The sequence below is a fragment of the Nothobranchius furzeri genome, chromosome 9, assembly GCF_043380555.1.
Source record: "Nothobranchius furzeri strain GRZ-AD chromosome 9, NfurGRZ-RIMD1, whole genome shotgun sequence".
Classification (NCBI taxonomy): Eukaryota; Metazoa; Chordata; class Actinopteri; order Cyprinodontiformes; family Nothobranchiidae; genus Nothobranchius; species Nothobranchius furzeri.
Window position 1 is genome coordinate 4555117 of NC_091749.1, and position 23206 is coordinate 4578322.

The 23206-nt window shown below is 44.6% G+C and overlaps 1 protein-coding gene across 5 annotated transcripts in view; it reads left to right on the top strand.

Annotated features, from left to right (window-relative positions):
• dpy19l3 (dpy-19 like C-mannosyltransferase 3) overlaps positions 1-23206 on the top strand; it is a 107406-nt gene that overhangs the window by 33315 nt on the left and 50885 nt on the right. For 4 of the 5 annotated variants that reach the window (XM_054732673.2, XM_015953864.3, XM_015953863.3 and 1 more), the window contains 6 exons: positions 9846-9967; positions 12089-12234; positions 13952-14075; positions 14225-14359; positions 15946-16077; positions 21322-21423. In XM_054732673.2, coding sequence (XP_054588648.1) covers positions 9846-9967; positions 12089-12234; positions 13952-14075; positions 14225-14359; positions 15946-16077; positions 21322-21423 — 761 coding nt within the window. The remainder of the gene's footprint in view (positions 1-9845; positions 9968-12088; positions 12235-13951; positions 14076-14224; positions 14360-15945; positions 16078-21321; positions 21424-23206) is intronic. The other variant, XM_054732674.2, reaches the window with a different exon arrangement.

Sequence of the window (23206 nt, forward strand, 5' to 3'; positions counted from 1 at the left end):
ATGGCAGACTGCCCCGATAACTAATTTTTGTAGCAATGAGTTTGTCCTGCTGTTCGTTGCTCTGATTGGTTGCAGCGCTGTCCAATTGCGTGAGGAGACAGTTACAATGATTTTGCCCCACGACTGCGTTGAACCGTCACCTTATCGTGGTGGAGGAGTTTGAGTGCCCTAATGATCCTAGGAGCTATGTTGTCTGGGGCACTTAGTGCCCCTGGTAGGGTCTCCCATGACAAATTGGTCTTAGGTGAAGGGTGAGACAAAGAACGGTTCGAAGGATCTTTCATGGCGGTGAAAACGAAGAGTCGGAGTACCCGGCCCGGAGGGTTACCGGGGTCCCACCCTGGAGCCAGGCCTGGGGTTGGGGCCCGTGAGCGAGCGCCTGGTGGCCGGGCTTTCGCCCATGGGGCCCGGCCGGGCCCAGCCCGAACCGGATACATGGGCTCGTCCAACTGTGGACCCACCACCCGCAGGAGGAACATGAAGGGTCCGGTGCAATGTGAATCGGGTGGCAGACCAAGGCGGGAGCCTTGGCGGTCCAATCCCCGGACAAGGAAACTAGTTTTTGGGACATGGAACGTCACCTCGCTGGCGGGGAAGGAGCCGGAGCTTGTGGCAGAGGTTGAGCGGTACCGGCTAGATATAGTCGGACTCACCTCGACACATTGCATTGGCTCTGGAACCCGAGACCTGGAGAGGGGTTGGACACTCTACTTTGCTGGAGTTGCTCCGGGTGAGAGGCGGAGGGCTGGGGTTGGCTTTTTGTTAGCCCCGAGACTCTCTGCCTGTGTGTTGGGGTTTACCCCGGGGGACAAGAGGGTAGCTTCCTTGCGCCTTCGGGTCGGGGAACGGGTCCTGACTGTTGTTTGTGCGTATGGGCCAAATATCAGTTCAGAGTACCCACCCTTTTTGGAGTCCCTGGGACGAGTGCTAGATAGTGCTCCATCAGGGGACTCCATTGTCCTGCTGGGGGACTTCAATGCTCACGTGGGCAATGACAGCTTGACCTGGAGGGGTGTGATTGGGAGGAACGGCCCACCTGATCAGAACTCGAGCGGTGTTTTGTTATTGGACTTCTGTGCAAGCCGCAGTTTGGCCATAACGAACACCATGTTCGAACATAAGGATGCCCACCGGTACACTTGGTACCAGGGCAGCCTAGGTCACAGGTCGATGATAGATTTTGTAGTCGTATCATCTGACCTGCGACCGTATGTTTTGGACACCCGAGTGAAGAGAGGGGCGGAGCTGTCAACTGATCACCACCTGGTGGTGAGTTGGATCAGATGGCAAGGGAACATGCCGCGTAGACCTGGCAGACCCAAACGCATAGTGAGGGTCTGCTGGGAACGCCTGGCAGAAGAACCTGTCAAGACGGTCTTCAACTCCCACCTCCGGCAGAGCTTTGACCACGTCCCGAGAGCAGTGGGGGACATTGAGTCTGAGTGGGCCTTGTTCCACTCTGCGATTGTCGAGGCGGCTGTTGCTAGCTGTGGTCGTAAGGTGGCCGGTGCCAGTCGTGGTGGCAACCCCCGTACCCGCTGGTGGACACCAGAGGTTCGGGGAGCCGTCAGGCTGAAGAAGGAGGCCTACAGGGCGTGGCTGGTCTGTGGGTCTCCGGAGGCAGCAGACAGGTACCGGATAGCCAAGCGGGGTGCAGCAGTGGCAGTTGCCGAGGCAAAATCTCGGGCGTGGGAGGAGTTTGGTGAGGCCATGGAGAAAGACTATCGATCGGCTCCAAAGAGGTTCTGGCAAACTGTCCGGCGCCTCGGGAGAGGAAGGCAGCAACTCGCTCACACTGTTTACAGTGGGGATGGGGAGCTGCTGACGTCAACTGAGGCTATAGTCGGACGGTGGAAGGAATACTTTGAGGAGCTCCTCAATCCCACCAATGCGCATTCCGAGGAGGAACCAGAGCTGGGAGGCCTGGGGATGGACTGTCCGATCTCGGGGGCAGAAGTTGCTGAGGTAGTCAAACAACTACACAGCGGCGGAGCCCCGGGGGCGGATGAGGTTCGTCCTGGGTATCTCAAGGCTATGGATGTTGTAGGGCTGTCATGGTTGACACGTCTCTACAACATTGCGTGGTCATCGGGGGCAGTTCCTAGGGAGTGGCAGACCGGGGTGGTGGTCCCCATCTTTAAGAAGGGTGACCTGAGGGTGTGTTCCAACTATAGGGGGATCACACTCCTCAGCCTCCCTGGAAAGGTCTACTCCAAGGTACTGGAGAGGAGGGTCCGATCGATAGTTGAATCTCAGATAGAGGAGGAGCAATGTGGTTTTCGTCCTGGCCGTGGAACTGTGGACCAGCTCTATACCCTTGCAAGGGTGATGGAGGGGGCATGGGAGTTTGCCCAACCAATCCACATGTGCTTTGTGGATTTGGAGAAGGCTTATGACCGTGTCCCCAGGGGCACCCTGTGGGGGACGCTCCAGGAGTATGGGGTGGGTGGCTTTCTGTTAAGGGCCATTCAGTCCCTTTACCAGAGGAGCGTGAGTTTGGTCCGCATAGCCGGTAGTAAGTCGGACCTGTTCCCAGTGAGGGTTGGACTCCGCCAGGGCTGCCCTTTGTCACCGGTTCTGTTCATCACATTTATGGACAGAATTTCTAGACGCAGCCGTGGTGTGGAGTGTGTCGAGTTTGGTGGCAGGAGAATCTCGTCTCTGCTTTTTGCGGATGATGTGGTCCTCCTAGCTTCATCCAGCTCTGACCTTCAGCTCTTGCTGGGTAGGTTCGCGGCCGAATGTGAAGCGGCTGGGATGAGGATCAGCACCTCCAAATCTGAGACCATGGTTCTCGACCGGAAAAGGGTGGCTTGCCACCTCCGGGTCGGGGGAGAGGTCCTACCTCAAGTGGAGGAGTTTAAGTATCTCGGGGTCTTGTTCACGAGTGAGGGTAGGAGGGATCGGGAGATCGACAGGCGGATTGGTTCGGCGTCTGCAGTGATGCGGACGCTGAGCCGATCTGTCGTGGGGAAGAGGGAGCTGAGCCAGAAAGCCAGGCTCTCGATTTACCGGTCGATCTACGTCCCAATCCTCACCTATGGTCATGAGCTTTGGGTAATGACCGAAAGAACGAGATCGCGGATACAAGCGGCCGAAATGATTTTCCTCCGTAGGGTGGCCGGGCTCAGCCTTAGAGATAGGGTGAGGAGCTCGGACATTCGGGAGGGACTCGGAGTAGAACCGCTGCTCCTCCGGATCGAAAGGAGCCAGTTGAGGTGGTTTGGGCATCTGGTCAGGATGCCTCCTGGACGCCTCCCTGGGGAGGTGTTTCGGGCATGTCCTGCCGGCAGAAGGCCCCCGGGTCGACCCAGGACACGTTGGAGAAGTTACATCTCCAATCTGGTCCGGGAACGCCTTGGGGTCCTGCCGGAGGAGCTGGTGGACAAGGCCGGGGAGAGGACGGCCTGGAGCTCCCTAGTTGGGATGCTGCCCCCGCGACCCGGACCCGGATAAGCGGAGGAAGACGAGACGAGAGACGAGACTGCGTTGCTTCAGTGGGTCTTGGCCAGACTATGTATTTACATGTATAAGATGGTTCGACAGGCTAAAGTAAGAAAATAAAGAGCAAAGATTCAGTTCTAGAATTTAAACAGCAGCTGACATTTTAGAATATTTTCCTTCTCATTTGAAGTGGTCTGTTTCTAGGAATGAATGATGCAACCTAAAATCTATATCGCAATAAATTTTCAAGCACATGCAGAAATAATATATATCGTGGCAAATTATTTTCTTCTGTTTATACATGTCTAAATGAACAATGTCACACACCAGATGAATTGTAGAAAAAATAATTCTGAAAGGTTTGGAATAAATTTCAGTATGAATTACATTTAATTTTCAAAACTTATTTAAATAAATATACAAAATATCTGAATTAGTTTATGTTAAGGTTATTTTCCCAAGCAATGCAACAATTATCATAAAGTGAGTAAAGATTTGAAGTAAAATACAAGCTAAATGTGATGAAAACACCAAATTCTAAATTTTCTGAACTAAAGTGAAAATGTAAAAATACAAATAAATATTCTTTTTTACTTTTTTGATTAAATTTTCATGTTTTATTTTATTTTTATTTTTTTTGCTCATAGAAGTTACGTTTTTACTTCAGGGGTGAATAACTTCAGGTAAAAGTATGCTCTGCTGCATTTTTCTGTTAATGTTATTCAGCGCTTGAAGTGGAAAAAAAAGTGTTGGTACTCCCCTTAGAAAAATGTTGATGGGGGGCTGGTATGACGCCCTCCCGATTCCAAAATGACTAGCATGAAGTGCCATTTAGGTTTACAACTTGGTAGGCACACATAAATGAACAGCTTCTTTCAGCAACTTTTGCAGATGCACACATCTTGTCTGGATGCAAAGTCATCGATGAGGTCATCTGATGCTGTACTGTTTCTGAGCTGAGCAGATGACAGCCAGACCAGTCAAGTGTTCTCATGCTATAGATGAGCTGCAGTTTTGAGAAGCTTCACTCAACAGAAGCATCTGGAACAGGGAGAGAAGGACTGACTTCAAGCTTCAGCATTGACCCTGTTATGAGCAGAAATCCATAATTCAAGCAGTTTAAGATTTGTTTTGGTCTAAATGGGAAATTACACAAGGAAATTAATGTAAATTATCCAATAATTGAACAAGCAATGCTGTAGTATCTTAGGCCTAGTCCACACGTAGCCGTTTTTTTTTTAAATGAATATCCGCCCCTCCAGAAACTTGCATCTACACCACCTCGTTTAAAAAACAAACTCTGTCCACACGTACCCGGATAAATACGTTGTTAAGGACATGCCAGACCTGTAGGCAGCAGTACTTCCCCCGTTCTTAACCTCTTCCTTCGTCTGTGGTCTTCCACAAGGAGCAGTAATTCCGCTTGCAAACACAAACAAGCAAAAAGCGCTTGAATTGATAAAGCGAGCGCAGCTCTGAGGGCATCCATGCTGTCGGCTAGTGTAAACACAGGTCGCACACGTGATGTCAGCATTTTTTTGTTGCGGAAAGTGACGTTGCGGGTCTTAAAAGTCCGGTTTTGTCCGTCCACACGCAGACACCCAAAACGGAGAAAACGCAGATCTTCACTTTGGCCGGAGTTTTTAAAAAGATCCGTTTTCGTGTGAAAAAACTCCGTTTTTGTGTGGATGACAGGCCAAAACGTAGAAAAATATCTACGTTTTGGCAGATCCCCGGCTACGTGTGGACAGGGCCTTAGACACAGTGGCTCCTGTCAAGCAGATTGTTTTATCTAACAGACGGAAATGTCCTTGGTTTATTCAAAATATTTGCACTTTCAGAAGGACATGCCGCAGAGTCAAGAGGCATGGCAGCTAGATTAGAAAGTCACAGGCTGAACTTGAAAGAACTGATAACATCTTTGGATAACATGGTGGAAAAATCCAGGGCCACTTACTTTGCTCAGCTGATTACTTCAAATAAAAATAACTCTTAAATTTTGTTTGACACCATAAACCTGGTTGTTTCACTTCACATACCTCTTATGCCTGTTTACTCAAGGTCTGACTAACAATTTTCTAGCATTCTTTGAGAATAAAATCAGAAATATCAAGTCAAGTTTTTCACACCCATCCACTTCTTACTCTCTTTTCCAACTACCTTCCTCCTAATCATGGTCCTTCTTTGCGCCAGTAAATTTCCAGGACATTTGTCTCATTCAGAAACACATGAAATGCACCTCATGTCTACGTTGCTTCTAAAGATGTTTGACCAAATTGGCCCATGAATTGTGGATTTTATAATTCTCTGTCTCCATTATGGCTCTGTACCATCTGTTTTCAAAATGCTGTTGTTGAACCTATCCTTGAAAACCCCCTTTGGACTCCTCTTAGCCTAAAAATTACAGGCCCGTTTCTAAATTTTTCTTTATCTCTAAAATATTGGAAAAAGTTGTGGCAGATCAACTGATTACTTTTCTGGAACTGCACAACGGTTTTGACAAATTCCAATCTGGTTTTTGTAAAAAGCATTCAACAGAAACAGCTTTGCTTAAAGTTTCCAGTGACATCATGATGGCTGCTGACAACGGGGAATTGACAGTGTTAGTGCTGTTAGATTTTTCTGCAGCTTTTGACTCTGTTGATCACAACACATTAATTAACAGACTTCATGACTCAGTGGGGATCTCTGGAACTGTTCTAGACTGGTTTAGACTGGTTTCTAACAGAAGCTCTAGTGTCTGTGTAAACCTCTGTATAAATGTCTGATTCTACTAATCTGTTCTGTGGGACCCCCCAAGGCTCTGTTTTGGGTCCACTCTTGTTTCTACTATATATACAACCTATTGGACAGATAATTGATTATTTCCATAGTGTCTCCTATCACCTGTATGCAGATGGTCTTTAGCTGTACTGCTCCTTCAAGGATTCGGAGTTCTATAAATTGTCTGAACTACTAGAGGGTGTGTGCGAATCCACGGGAAGGATGCTTGTAAGAGTGCGATGACGTCACAGCGCAGTGACGAGTACTGTCTGAATTCCAAGAATACTCATTCTCGCGTCCTCAAACGCGTCCTTACTCTGCCCACATTTCGAGGACGGGTCTGTTGTATCCTCACAGAACAAGACTATCCCAGCATACTTTGCGCGCTGGCTGTGGATTTTCAACAGGGAGAGAAAATGGGGAGAGCTACGACGTTTTAAACGTAAGTTTGTTAAAAACGAGCCGTATAAACCTAAAAAGCTTAAAGCGGTTCAGTTTGTAGACATTTTTCGTTTGTATATTTGTTTTTTAAATGACATGTTAGGCAGAAATCAGCCAGAACGAGTTTGTATCGCGGGTCCCAGTTATTCCCGTGTGTGTGTGTGTGTGTGTGTGTGTGTGCGTGTGTGTGTGTGTGTGTGTGTGTAGCAAATTAAACTTGTCATTTGTTTAAGGACAACGGAGCAAAGAAGCGTTTTTTATTGAGCTTAGAGGTGAAGAATGAAGCTGATTGCACACAACCACAGAAGTTCTTCTGTGAAAAGTAGTTTTACATTCAGGGATTTACACAGCTGACACGTTTTAATGAAGTAAAAAGTTTGAGTGAAGAATAAAAGTTTTATCTTCTCATATGGATGTAAAAATGTGTTTATTGCCTTTTTGTCACCTGTGGTCTGATTTTCTCTGTAGGACTGCAGGTGTCCAGGGTCAGGAGAGGCTTTACCTGGTGGTCCTCCTGGGAGAGAGGCCTTCTACTGTCATCATGTTAATGTTATTTAGCTGTTTGATATTTGAACACATTTATTAAAACAAATACTAACTGATAACTCTTTCTGGTCATTGATTTTATCACCAGTTTTATTATTACAGATGTTTTTGAACATGTTACATGAACAGAAAATGAAAAGATGGTAAGGAGACAAGATTATTTATAATAGGTTACACTTATTAACAGATCAAAACCAGAATGGACCAGTTTTGTACGGTTAAAGCAGGATTAACCTGAGTGACTCTTCCTGGATCATTTATTTAAACTGAGTGAGCAGGAAGTCTTTAACAGTGCAGCTGGATCTGCTGCAGGAGGATCCAGGCATGGATGGAGGGCTGGAGCAGACCCGTGGCTGGACGTTTCTGGCCAGAGGAACATCATACAGGACGGTCTGCAGAGAGCTTTGGGACGCTTCCTCTCACTGTCCACTCCATCGTCCATCTACAGGGCCTGCTGGGCTGGCTCAGACGACGGCTGTTACATCTCTGTGAATGACTTGCCTGTTAACACTAGTGGTGGTCTGCTGGTACCTCCTCCAGGACATGGCACCACTGACCTCCTCCACACACATCTTCCTCAGGCTCATCCTCCAGACCCACAACTTCACCAGCACCGATGCAGATGTGCAGCACAGTGCATGCTGACTTGTAATAGATTAAAAAAAGAGTTTTTTTAATAGAAAAATGTAAAACAAAACATATAACCTGCAGTACACTGGTTCTGTTCAGTTTAAAGAAAAGCAGTAGGGAATAGTTAAATAAAAACTACAGAGAATTTACATTTTAAGACAGATCTAATCATTATTAGGCTTAAGTTGAATAAACAAATGCACATTGAAAACACTCCAGTGCTATTTTATTAAAAAGCCTGTTTTTTGAAAACGTTTTACCCCCATTTGATGCAAAATAAGTTCTAAGGTCCAATTTACATTAGAAAACATCCTACTGCATTCAACATTTATAATGCATTTGGTTAATATTAATTACCTACATGATAATACTGTAGAAATGTGTTGTGTATGTTTAACAAGCTCATTCTGTAGCTTAAAACATACATGAAACCATCTAAAGTTAACATGTAAGTCCTGAAAGCTTCTAGAATGAACAAAGTTACTTTACCTGAAAACGGTTGTGAACAAACGCTGCTGATGGACGTGAAGCTGCTGTAGCTCCTTAATATTCCTGCTCGATTTTCGCTAGCTTTAGCATTTTTCCTTTGCGTGTAACTGCTGCCATGGCTGTGATGGAACCTACAGGCCACCGTAGAGGTGAAGGCTAGACTGTCCGAATTCAGAGCCGCTGACTTCCGGTTTTAGCGGTCTTCAAGGCTGCGGCCTTGCTAGATTGGCGAGGACCCGTACTCGTAAGCATCCTTCCTGTGGATTCAGACACACCCAGAGTGTAGAAGATAACTTCCTTCAGTTAAACTCTGAAAAGATTGAATGCCTTATAATTGTCTCTGAGAACATGGTTCTCCTGATTAGTCAACAACTTGGTCATTTAAATTATACCGACTGAAGAATGGAACCATAATCAGCCACCTCCTCTACATGGATGACATAAGGCTGTATGACTAGAGCGAGTGAGACATCGACTCAGTGATCCACACCACCAGGATCTACAGCACTGATATTGGAATGTCATTTGGACATGAGAAGTGTGGTCAGATTGTGACGAAGAAAGGGAACGTAGTCCAAACAGAAGGGGTCTCACTCCCTGAAGGAACAATAACACACTGAGGAAAGTTACATTTACCTTGGTATCCCACAAGCAAATGGCAACCTTGATGAGGCTGCAAGGAAAGGAGCCACAGCAAAATACTTAAGAGTAGGGCAAGTCTTAAGAAATCAGCTCAATGGCAATAACAAGATCCGGGCAATAAACAAGTATGCTATCAATAATCAGACATCCTGCAGCAGTTGTAAGCTGGCCAAAGCAAGAAATACAAGCCACAGATGTTAAAACAAGGACACTCCTAAACATGCAAGGAGCGTTCCATCCCAAGTCCATCACCCTGAGACTGTACACTAGCTGTACGGAGGGAGGCCGAGGACTAGTGAGTGTGAAAGCCACTGTCTAGGATGAAACATCTAAGATCCATAAGTACATCAAGGACAAGGCCCCAACAGATGACATGCTCACTTAATGTCTGAGACAGTGGTGAACAGAGGAGGAGATGCTGGAAACACCATCATGGGAGGACAAAGCCTACATGGGATATACCACTGACAGAAAACTGAAGTGGCTCATATCAATAAATCATACCAATGACTATAAAAAACTGGTCTGAAGGACAGCACAGGAACAGGCCATGAATACCAGAGTAACAGAAGCCAAGATCTATCACACCAGACAAGACCCAAGATTTAGGCTTTGGAAAGAGACTCCTGAGATTATCCACCACATAACTGCAGGGTGTAAGATGCTGGCAGGGAAAGCATACATGGAACGTCACAACCAACTATCTGGAATAGTGTGCAGAGTGTGGACTGACCGCAAGCTTAACCGGTTAGCTGCTAGTAAATAATACTGTATCATAGGCCAAAATCATACCTGTTATATCTTAGACCGTTTATACCGTGCCTTACTCTCTATTACCAGGTGTGTAGTTCAGATATTAATAAATGATGTAATCATTGATGCCCCCCCAGGACTGTTAGAACTGATCCATGACAACATGACGGAATCCAGGAGAACCATTAACCTCCTACAGCGAATGAACATCTACCAGGAGGTGTTTCTCAGTGTTCTCTACAGGTTGTTGCCCATTCAGGTAACTACACACACTCTACTGTTACATCAGTTATTGCTACTGAATGTTTTTCTGGAAGTTCATTCATTCATTTTTTTGTTTATTGGATTAAAGCTACAATTCTGTCAAACAAATTAGTTTAAAACATTGTTTCATGCCTCTTAACAACATTCTAACATAGTATAGCTATAAAGGCATTTTGAAGATTAACAAAAAAGAAAAAACTAATGAAGTGGTTCTCTCGCATTTGTCTAAAAAGCTCAGCCAATAACACGCTCGGACCGAAACTAATGATTGGACCATTTGGCTTTTGATCTCACAGAACCACCAAACTTCACTGGGCTCTCCACTCATCACACACTCATATTTAGCAACAGAACACCACCGGTGTGAGAGGGTCTCTGCTCAATAATGTCAGAAGGAGAAACAGCCGGCTGCTACCACTTCAAATTTAAGACAAACCACCAGAGTCCCCCATAAACAACACCATTTGATGTCATGGACGACAAAAGACGTTTGAACCTAGAAAACGGTAACTGGTGTAATGCGGGTTAATGCAGGTGGATCACTGACTTCCTGACAGACCGTAGGCAGTGCGTGCAGCTGGGGAAGAATGTTTCCACCACTAAGACAATTGGCACAGGATCTCCACAGGGCTGTGTACTTTCTCCTCTGCTCTTCTCCCTGTACACAAACTGCTGCACCTCGAGCCATGACTCCGTTAAACTGATCAAGTTTGCAGATGACACCACCCTCATCGGGCTCATCTCTGACGGTGATGAGTCCGCCTACAGGAGGGAGGTGGAACGGCTGGTGTACTGGTGCAGCAGCAACAACCTGGAGCTCAATGCTCAGAAGACAGTGGAGATGATTGTGGACTTCAGGAAAGTCACAGCCCCATCTCTCCCCCTCATCCTGACGGACACCCCCATCTCCACTGTGGACTCCTTCCGCTTCCTCGGAACCACCATCACACAGGACCTTAGGTGGGAGCCATCCATCAGCTCCCTGATCAAAAAGGCCCAGCAGAGGATGTACTTTCTGCGGCAGTTGAAAAAGGCCAAGCTGCCTGCCCAGATGATGGTGCAGTTTTACACGGCCATCACTGAGTCCATCCTCACCTCCTCCATCACTGTGTGGTACGCTGGAGCCACGGTGAGGGACAAACATAGACTGCAGCGCATTGTGCGCTCTGCTGAGAAGGTGATTGGCTGCAGCCTTCCATCTCTCCAGGACCTGTACGTCTCCAGAACTCGGGGGCGTGCAGGTCGGACGGCAGCTGACCCTTCGCACCCGGGTCACAGACTTTTTGAGCCGCTTCCCTCAGGCAGGAGGTTACGGTCCATCCGGACCAGAACCTCCCGCCATAAGAACAGCTTCTTTCCATCTGCCGTTAGACTTGTGAACAGCTTATAAACACACAACCATGCTCGTCTTCTGTACTCGACACGACGTCACGTTATCAGCCATATTACCATTACCTGCCTTTTTTTATAGCTGAAAGTGTTATTCTAGTTTTTATTTATTTATTATATTTTATTCTATTTTTAATCTTATTATTCATGTTATATGTAGCACATTAGTACCGAAGCAAGTTCCTAGTTTGTGAATTGTTTGTTCACTGACAATGGCAATAAACCTATTCTGATTCTGATTCTGATTCTGATTTGGTATCAGGGGTCATGGCCCAGGGTTAAGAGCCGACAGGAGGGGTGACAATTTTGTGACCATGCTTGTGTTTAAAAAATAGCTCATTATTACAGCTTTAACACATCTTCTGAATGTGTTTTTGATTCATTTCAGTTTATTTATAAAGCGCCAAATCACGACAAGAGTCGATTCAAGGCACTTCACACAGTAAACATTCCAATACAGGCCAACATATATACCAAGTAGTATTGCTATGGCTACATTGTGATTTCTTAGGGTAAATATTCTATTTAGTAAGAAATACACTATTATCTTTATCCTTGTGAATCTATAATTAATTCGACAGGTAAACTAGTAGGGGCACATTCTATGTCAAAAAGAGTCAAATATTATTATCAGGAGATAATTCCAACTTACTATTGTCAACCATACACTTTGCTGTGTCTAATCAGGATGTGTGTGTGTGTGTGTGTGTGTGTGTGTGTGTTCCAGCCCTACCTGGAACCTGTGTATTTCTACATTTACACAGTGTTCTCACTCCAGGCCGTGTATGTGATAGGTCTGTACCTCACGGCGTGGCTCCTGTCTGGTTCCTGGCTCGCTGGGACACTAACTGGAGTCTGGTACATCCTCAACAGGTGAGGGCTGGCGGTTGTTCCTGTGTCATAATGAGAAGAGAGCAGGGATATCACCATTCCCAGATTTGAGATTATCATTTGAATCTCTTCACATTCCTCCAGCTTTTCATTTAGAACGCTTTTTAATTTCCACCAGTTGAGTTTACTGGACTGAAACTGATTTATGATAACTCTAACTTGCCGGGTCTGATTCAGAACTTTTAATTAAACAGATTACTTCTATGTCTCATTTTTGGTTCTTTTTAAAACACAGAAAAGGTTTTTCTTTACCTTGCTGATGTCTTGTTTGCGGCTGCAAATCCTCAGAGCTGACGCTGATGGTGGCGTCACTTCCTACTTCGTTTATCCGCGGGCAGCAGAGGACGTTGTCGCCCTCTGCTGCCCGATCTCCCCTCACCGATGATGCAGTCCTATGCGCGATCCAATGAGTAAACTCTATCGCCTCTGTTCATGGTCCCACATCCACGTCTCCTCATCTCGATAGCTTCCTTTATCCATCTTTTGTATTTCAGAGCATCAGCTCCGAGGATGTTTGAAGCCGCAAACGAAACGTCGGCAAGGTAAAGGAAAACCTTATCTGTGTTTAAAAAGAGAACCAAAAATGGAATTTGAAGACAAACACAGCAAGAATGCACAAAAGACTTTTATGTCTCGTTTTGGTTTTGACTGAATAAAAATTCTCTTTGCAACAATCCGTCTAGTCCTGCTGCGGCCGCTGGAATTCCACCATTAAAGATGGATGACAGACAGAAAACCTCCCCCCACCACTTCACCTCAACAATTTAGTTGCCCTAAAATCAGAGAGTTGTGGTTTTAATCACCTAAAGTTAAAAATCAAAATGCATTTAGGTGGTGAAGACAGAAAAACAGCAACAAAGAACTGAATGAAGTCTGTTAGTTTGTAAAGAGAGTGTTGATTATTAAGGAAGCCGATAGTTTAGAGTTTAAACGAGCTGCTGAACAGACGATCGCAGTTACACAGAATAATCAGAACTAATCCAGGTGAAATCTGTTGAGCCTTAAAGTCAAAACAAGCAACTATGCAGCAGGAGTATGTAGGACTCCTGCCCGAGCGATCCTAGCAGCTATGCTCTTTGGGGCCCCTGGCAGGACGGAGGGTGTGGCTGACCGGAGCTGCTATCTCAGTGATGCGGACCTGGATAAACTGACAAAAATGGACAGCTGGAACAAATTTCATCACCGACACCATCTAACAAACATTAGATTCAAAACTATATGAACGTAATTTGCCGTCGGCCTTACTTGAGTCGCCTTAATTTACCAGGAAACACGGCTGCTGCTCTGCTACCCACATGCTTGTAGTCACACTGCAGTTAAACAGTTTGCTAGGTTGCTTGCATTGCGTGCATTATCTCAGCTTTCTGGGTTTGTGCACAAACTAAAACTGTCAGATGGAAGGAAAACTCCTGTCACACACGTTTACAAGTGCGAGAACAGGTATCGGCCTGATTCTGGTATCGGCACAGGGCAGAACCTCTGCAGAGGTGGCATCGTATTTCAGAGTAGATTTTAAACTATGAGAGACATGTTTACACATGTTTACTGATCACTTTCTTCCAAAGTATACAAAAGTGAAGTCTAGTTTTTGTCCTTTAACCACCCACACATGGTGATTCACACCTTTGGTGCTTTAGACTTGTAATTTACACGTTTCCTGTGTTAACGTTTGCTCCTCTGCTCTCATCTCTTCTTTCAGAGTAGACACCACTCGTGTGGAGTTCACCATCTCCCTCAGAGAGAACTGGTCTTTGCCCTTCTTTGCGCTGCAGGTCGCAGCCATCACTTGTTACCTGCGACCACAGCTCGGCGCCCTACAGCAGGTATGGATAGACAAACCCACACCAGATCACAGCGGCTGGCCACGATGAGGCAAACCAGCTGATTACTAATCATGTTCTAGCTCAGGAAGGACAAGCAGCACAGAACATAGGGTCCAGTCTGGACTTACAAGTGTGTTTTCTCCTCTCAGAAGGTGATGGTGTGGTTGATGTACGTGACCACGTTCTGTTTCTGCCTGATGTGGCAGTTCAACCAGTTCATCCTACTGGTTCAAGCTCTGGTCATCTACAGCCTGGACTGTGCCGACCTCCTCACAACTACACAGGTATGTGGTGCAGCTTTCTGTGTTAATGCACTTCATCATTATTAATATTATTATTATTATTATTGTAGAAAATAATCTGTCTGAAAGTGCTTTGTTAGCAGCTTCACAGATCCCTGCTGGTTAGTGGTGTCTGGGGACAGACTGTAGACCATAATGCCACACTGTAGAAGTACTCACAAGGAAACGTTCAATATTAGATATAGAATAACAATTTTATGTAGAGACTGTAAAAGTTTAGCAGTAGAACGCTGAGCTTCAGTTGTTTAGATGCTTCCGGACTGCAGGAAGAACTTTTCCAGATTTTAAACATGTTGAAGACTGAAGAACTAAAGCCAGACACAGTTTAAACTAGACTCCATCTGCTGCCTGTGACAAAGAAAAAAACCCGTAAATATTGGGAATGAGTGTGTGTGTCTGCAGCGTAGGACTTGAACTTTATTGTGAAAAATCAGTAAGTAGAACAGAAATGTGTCCGGATGTTTCTGTGAGCCAGTCTGACAACACATTCACTTTTGTCCCGTGAGATATGGCTTAGGCGTTTCACCTTATCTCTAAGGGAGAGCCCAGACCCCCTGCTGTGTTGCATGTGTCCCACAGCTCATGACCATAGGTGAGGGTAGGAACGTAGACCGACCGGTAAATCGAGAGCTTCGCCTTCTGGCTCAGCTCTCTCTTCACCACGACAGACCGGTACAACGCCGCATCACTGCAGATGCAGCACCAATCCACCTATCCATCTCACGCTCCAGTTTTCCCTCACTCGTGAACAAGGCTCCGAGATACTTAAACTCCTCCACTTGGGGCAGGACCTCATCCCTGACCTGGAGAAGGCATTCTACCCTTTTCTGAATCAAGACCATGGTCTCAGATTTAGAGGAGCTGATTCTCGTCCCAGCTGCTTCACACTCAGCTGTAAACCGCTTCAGCAAAAGCCGGAGATCACGTTCTGATGAAGCTAATTGGACCACATCATCTGCAAAATGCAGAGATCTAGTCCTTAGGCCACCAAAACAGATCCCCTCCACACCTTGGCTGCACCTAGAAATCCTGTCCATAAAGGTTATGAACAGAATCGGTGACAAAGGGCAGCCTTGGCGGAGTCCAACTCTCACTGGGAACGAGCCCGGCTTACTTTTTATCCACATGAATAATTTCATCCCTGAACTGGGAGTTGGTTTTTACTCTGCATGAATGAAGCTCCAGTGCAGCAGATTTTAGAGCACTCATATTTAACACCGCCCCCTGCTGGCTGGTCTGTAAGTCTGTATCTGGTGCTAGGGAGAACGCTTTATTATGGTGTGTCCTCCTTAGGGCCAGAGTCTTCAGAGCAGTTAGATTGGTGCTTCATATATTTATCATTGTTTATGTATTACTAGAAATGTTCTGTTTGTTGTTTTTAAGCTAGTTGCAAACAATACATGCAAAAATGACTTTTTTTGTTAAAGTGATTCAAACTGTGAAAAATGAGTGTGAGATGTCACATCACTGATCGTAGTCCCTTCAGAGGACCTGGTTCTGGGCTTAACTGAGTTAAAGTAGTTCACATCACCTGCCTGCCTGAACCACACTGATTTGTTTTTGTCTAGGTTACGACTCTGTACCTTGTTCAGGTGAGCGGCCTGCTGACTGTCTGGCTCCTGCAGTTCTGTAACTCTATGATACTGGGATCACTGGTCCTCAGCTTCATCGTAGCTGCCCTCTTCATCAGACACTACCATGTAAGTGCTTGTGATTAGAGGCCGACTGATCTGGTTTTTTAACACCGATGCCGATTTTTAAAACATTTTGTTGCAGATGGCCGATATCTAAAACCGATTATAAAGGCCGACATATGCATGTACATACAGTGGGGCAAAAAAGTATTTAGTCAGCCACCGATTGTGCAAGTTCTCCCGCTTAAAATGATGACAGAGGTCAGTAATTTTCATCATAGGTACACTTCAACTGTGAGAGACAGAATGTGAAAAAAAATCCATGAATTCACATGGCAGGATTTTTAAAGAATTTATTTGTAAATCAGGATGGAAAATAAGTATTTGGTCACTTCAAACAAGGAAAATCTCTGGCTCTCACAGACCTGTAACGTCTTCTTTAAGAAGCTTTTCTGTCCTCCACTCGTTACCTGTATTAATGGCACCTGTTTGAACACATTATCTGTATAAAAGACACCTGTCCACAGCCTCAAACAGTCAGACTCCAAACTCCACTATGGCCAAGACCAAAGAGCTTTCGAAGGACACCAGGAAAAGAATTGTAGACCTGCACCAGACTGGGAAGAGTGAATCTACAATAGGCAAGCAGCTTGGTGTGAAAAAATCAACTGTGGGAGCAATTATCAGAATATGGAAGACATACAAGACCACTGATAATCTCCCTCAATCTGGGGCTCCACGCAAGATCTCATCCCGTGGGGTCAAAATGATCATGAGAGCGGTGTGCAAGAATCCCAGAACCACATGGGGGGACCTGGTGAATGACCTGCAGAGAGCTGGGACCACAGTAACAAAGGTCACCATCAGTAACACACTACAACGGCAGGGAATCAAATCCTGCAGTGCCAGACGTGTTCCGCTGCTGAAGCCAGTGCATGTCCAGGCCCGTCTGAAGTTTGCCAGAGAGCACATGGATGATACAGCAGAGGATTGGGAGAATGTCATGTGGTCAGATGAAACCAAAGTAGAACTTTTTGGTATAAACTCAACTCGTCGTGTTTGGAGGAAGAAGAATACTGAGTTGCATCCCAAGAACACCATACCTACTGTGAAGCATGTGGGTGGGAACATCATGCTTTTGGGCTGTTTTTCTGCTAAGGGGACAGGACGACTGATCCGTGTTAAGGACAGAATGAATGGGGCCATGTATCGTGAGATTCTGAGCCAAAACCTCCTTCCATCAGTGAGAGCATTGAAGATGAAACGTGGCTGGGTCTTCCAACACGACAATGATCCCAAGCACACCGCCCGGGCAACAAAGGAGTGGCTCCGTAAGAAGCATTTGAAAGTCCTGGAGTGGCCTAGCCAGTCTCCAGACCTCAGCCCCATAGAAAATCTGTGGAGGGAGTTGAAAGTCCGTGTTGCTCGGTGACAGCCCCAAAACATCACTGCTCTCGAGAAGATCTGCATGGAGGAATGGGCCAAAATATCAGCTACTGTGTGTGCAAACCTGGTAAAGACCTATAGTAATCGATTGACCTCTGTTATTGCCAACAAAGATTATGTTACAAAGTATTGAGTTGAATTTTTGTTATTGACCAAATACTTATTTTCCACCCTGATTTACAAATAAATTATTTAAAAATCCTGCCGTGTGAATTCATGGATTTTTTTTCACATTCTGTCTCTCACAGTTGAAGTGTACCTATGATGTAAATTACTGACCTCTGTCATCATTTTAACTTGCACAATCAGTGGCTGACTAAATACTTTTTTGCCCCACTATATATATATATATATATGTGTGTGTGTGTGTGTGTGTGTGTGTGTGTGTGTGTGTGTGTGTGTGTGTGTGTGTGTGTGTGTGTGTGTGTTTTAGCATCACATATATTGTGAAAGACAACTGAACACACTGTGTGCAATATAAATGAAAAAAAGTCAACCAATCTCTTGAACTTCAAATATAAATCAAACTCAAAACATAAAAAAAATGGTGTGTTGGGGTCCTTCGGGTCCTTTCTTCAGTCTAGTAGTGGCGGCAGTTGGCCACACAGGTGCCTGATTTTTAAATTTTTTTTATTGTCTTTTAAAAATCATTTTGACCGATGGCTGATGTAGAAAAAATTGAATATATCGGCCCTATATATCGGTCGGCCTCTACTTGTGATGCTTCATCAGTCTGGATCAGGACCAGGGTGACCTACAAAGGTTAATAAAACAAGGACCTGGGGCCTCATTTATAAAACTGTAGAGCATTCTCTCAAAACCTACTAAAGCTCGGCAAAAACAAATGTGCTTACGCCATTTCACAATTAGAAATGTGTTCAGGTAGTTTTAGATCACATGCCACCATAAATGGATGATGCATGTACATAAACCTGAGTTTGGAGTATCCAGATGTTTCCTGGGGGTGGGTTTACTGGGGGGGTCTGTGGCTGGGGGGCTGCTGCCCCACTCTGGAGGTGCTTGGGTTGCCTCGGGGGGGAGGACTACTGGCGGTTGTGAGTGGAGCCCCTTGGGGGGTCTTGGCAGTGGCCATGGGTTGCTGCCTGGCGGCTGCATCGCCCCTGTGTTGATCTGGGTGGGGGCCTGGGGGCTCGGGGTGTGGGGGCGGCCGGCCCCGTGTGGAGATCTGGGTGGGGCCTTGGGGATTGGGGAAGAAAAACCCAAAAAACAAAACAATGCCGTCAATTTGCCGTGACATCAGGGACACTTAGGTCATTTGTAAGTGGTCAGACCGTGGGGGTCAATGTGGTGCAATCGTGTCATTTTTATACAAGATGGCAGCATAAAAGAGGTATTGGGGCGGTCTCTGCGCTGCCACGGACTTCCGTTTATCTTGGATATAACTTGCTTTTACTGCGATTGAAGTTTTTTTAACAAGCAGCTCCTAAAGTTGTCCATCCCCATCAGTTCCTGTGCAGTCTCTGGGGAGCTGAGCTTCAGCTCTAACAGAGATGCTCGTGGAGCGCTGCGGCGCTCCAGTTTGCCGTCTCAGCTGATTTTGTTCAAAAAGCAAACCTTATTCTACTTTTTACTTTTATTTTCAATATATTTGCCGGCCGGAGCTCGACATCAACTCCGCCATGGCGCAAATAGCCGTTTATAAGACCGACCATTACAGCAATTTTACTACCAAGCGAGGCCGAACGAATGCCGCAAAATATTTTGCGGATTTGACGGCATGGCGTGTCTTGTAAAAAGGGCTACATATAGTAAAAACAGAGTTACCACTTCTAAATCATTTTGTTTTATTAAAAAAAAGAATTAATAAAATGACTTAAATCTGAGATTTAACCAAAGAGAAGCAGAATGAAATCTAACTGAAAGTGTGGGTGATTGCTTGTTACTGTGACAGTAGATGTCATGGCTGCAGGACGGTGTAAGGAGACAGCATGTATGTGGGGCAGGTATCAGGCTGTTGTTAAGGGAGCAGGGTTGAATAAAACGCTGCTCTAGAGGAATCTGCTCATTCTCCTTATTCCTAACCCCCAAGAGCCTTTGTGTATAGGACCTTCGTCTGGTTCAGCGTTGGTTGACATGGTGACCATAGATGGATGACACCATCTGTTGGCACCAATCCACATTTAATGGTCTTTTTTTAGAGATGTACACTATGTGGGAGCACCAGTTGTCACAGCTCAAACAGAACAATCCGTCTGCCTGCTGCAGTAGCGAGGTGGAGGATGATGTGAAAATGTGGCTAAAGCTAACATACAGTAGCATTTTAGCTACTTTCTTAATTCAGTCACATCCGCCGGCGAGGCAATGAACAATCCTAAAAGTTCTGAGGCTCATCAGTAGCTACGTTGTTAGTAAGGTGGGTGTGCTCAGTTGAAAGAGGGGGGACACAATCTTATTTGCCTAAAAGCTGAAGTAGAGCCGAGTCAGAGCCTTAACTCCCTCATCACCTAGCCTGGCTGTTATCTTCCATATCAGCTGAAATACAAACTGCAGGTTGTCCATGTGCTGCAGGTTAAGGCAGGTCTTTCAGCCAGGCTGCTGCCATCCTTTGTAAGATCATTTTATGGTAGGTTTAATGATCGTTTTCAACACATTTGATAATGCATAACGTTAACATTGAGCTCTGTTTAATCATTTGTCTTCTTGTTAAAAGCATTACTCAAATAAATTAAGTTTAGGACTAAAGTCTGTGTTAGTATTTCTGAGGTATTTCATTTCAGGTGGAGAATGCAGTCAGACAGGGGAAGACCAGGCCAGAGAAAGTGAAATGCATCTTCCAAACATCGCTCATTTAGCCACAAATGTAACTCTCTCTAGTTGTTGGTAGCTACAACAGCAAACAATGCAGCATGTTCGGGACCATGGGAGTACACTTTTCTAGGGCGAATAGTTTTTAAAACCCCTTTGAAATGTTCCAATAAACTGGTAGAAGCTACTAAACCTCACCCTGCAATCCGATGGCTGTGTGCTGCATCTGCTGTCTCAGCTGATCTTTGTCTGCATAATCGATTCTGCATGAGCTGGCCCAGGAAAAAGGTGATCGCAGAAGGTTTCTGTGTTGGGTTCATTTATGATACTTGATGGCATCACCTCCATGTGTTTGGAATGTGGGTGCTTCAGCTCATCACACTTTATCCTATAGCAAACGTTCTTCACCAGCCTGTTCAGAGAAACAAATCTCCAAATAAAAAGTTTAGCTTGTTCAGGGTATCCGCGGGTCCTTAAAAAGTCTTAAAAAGTCTTAAATTTGCTTTTCCAAATTTAAGGCCTTAAAAATCCTTAAAAATGACAAATAATCCATAAATACAGTTTCTAGAGGTCTTAAATTACCAAAGACCCAATAAACAAGATTATTTAATTTCAATTTTCATGAATTTCTAGTTAGTGTTCAACATTTTTTGTGTATGATGTTGGCGTAAGTGGAACCGTACACATTCAGTTGGTTGTGAAAGGGGGCATTTTTAGATGAGCACATTAGCTGGTTAAGCTAGTGGGAGATTGCGCCATGGGGATGTGCAACTTTTATGGTAACTGGATGGCTAATCCCACGTTCGCAATGGCTGGAAATTATAGTTTAAATTTAATTTTAGAAAGTAGCTTAAATTTGGTCCAATTGGCCTTAAAAAAGGTCTTAAAAAGTCTTAAATTTGGCTTCCTTAAACCTGCAGATACCCTGTTGTTGAAAAAGTTGCTGCTGATGACTTCATTTCATTGTTAACTTATATTTTTTTAAGCTTTTATTTGAAGAGTTATTTAAAATGTCTCTGCTTCTATCTCATATCTAGAAGTGTTAAACTGTGCTGACACAATCACAGAGATATTGATTATTTCTCTGTGCTCGATCAGTCTGGTCTGAAGACTGGAGGACTGCTGGTACGTCTGGGCAAAGTTCTGTTCCACAGTGCTGCGGTTCTTCTTCTCACCGTCATCATCAACTTTCTGACCAAGGTGCTTCTCCGCCTCACCCTTCACTCACCTTGACTCTCACTCCTCTTCTGTCTCGTTATTCTGTCTCCGCTCTCTCCGGTTTCCAGTTGCATCATCAGGGTATCCGCGGGGTCTTAAAAAGCCTTAAAAGTCTTGAATTTGATGAAAGGAAAATTAAGACCCTTAAAAGTCTTAAAAAGTCTTAAATTGATTTAGTAAAGTCTTAAATTTGGTTCGTATTGGTGGAATTTTGAAATACGTTCGTCTCATACTTGCAAACTTGACGCTTTTCAGCGAAAATGTCCATTTATGAAACCAAATGCGTTCACGTGAATCAACGTTTTTGTTTTAGGGAAGGTGAGTCTTTGGTCGGGTGAGTTCAAGTGTTGGTCACAAACAGCTTTCCCAGGAATTAGACAGGTCCATCCTAGCCCAAAGACAGACTAGGTGCTGCGGTTGTTGTTTCAGGTGCATACAGGCCAAACCCTTTAGACACGTCTTCCCTACATGTTATGTAAGAGATTTGAAATCAAGAAGAAACACTTGAAAAACAGCATGGATCTGTTCTCAGTGAGATGTTTTTAGTGGAAAATAAACATAAATAGATCTAAAGATGTTTCTGGAACTTTTACCATCATTCTGCTGTGGAAAGTCAGCACAAATATTCAGTGAAAACTTTAAAAAGCTGCTTAAACCTTCATTATTTTATAGTGGGCCTGTCTATATTTATAAAATCAGTTGATTGTTTAAAGTAACTGTAACTAAAGTTACTCAGAGCCATTGTAGAAGGTCCAGTCTGAGTTAAGCTGTGGTCGCCGGAGAGGAGCTGAGAAACAGCATTGAAGCTTTTGCTGTTTGCTTGTTCACGTTTAATTCAAATAGAACATATAAGACATCATTTATGTAATAATTGTATGTATATTTAACTGTCGTGTTAGAGATAAAAGACAGAAAATATAAAAAAAAAATACATATTAACCATATCTGGTGATGTTGAAGCTCCACGTCCCACAGTGAGCAGTCTCTGTCCACGTGTGGGATCTGCTCGTCCTACTGAAGAATGATTACAGTCATTTGGAATATTTTCAGATGTTTTTATGTTTGGTGTTTAGTGAATTAGTTTCATAATAATAGTTAATTATTATATGATGATCCCTAATCATGTTCTGATTAGTTATTTCGGTTTATTATATTTAGCTCTCTTGAACAATAAAATAAAAGTATATAAATGTCAGAGGTCACTCCAAAACCCGCTGTAGAATAGATGCACGTCTGCAGCACGCGAGGACCTCGTTTGAGGGGAGTTATTTTAGTTGTCACTAATCCGTGGCTATGAAAAATAGATGCATGTAAACTAAAAATACATATATTTTGTTCTTCTATGCGCGCGGTTTGCATTTTTGTACCACGTGGCTTCACGTATTATTGCTACTGCCTCGCTGTCCCGGATGTGACGTAACCCGACATGAAGTGGAAAACAAATTTAAAACATCATATGAGTGTTTAACAGTTGATTAGTTCTTTACGATAGAGTCTTAATTTTAGTTTTACAAGGTCTTAAAAAGTCTTGAAAAAGTCTTACATTAAATTTTGAGATTCCTGCATGTAGAGTAGAAGGAGTCGCCGCTCGTCTGAGAAAGGTGCTGGATCAAAAAGTGGAATAAACAAAACAAGAATCCGCACACTTCAGTCTGCGATGTAGGAGTTTATTGGTCAAGCTTTCGGTCAGGATGAAGGTCTCTGACCAAAAGCTTGACCAATAAACTCCCACATCGCAGACTGAAGTGTGCAGATCCTTATTTAG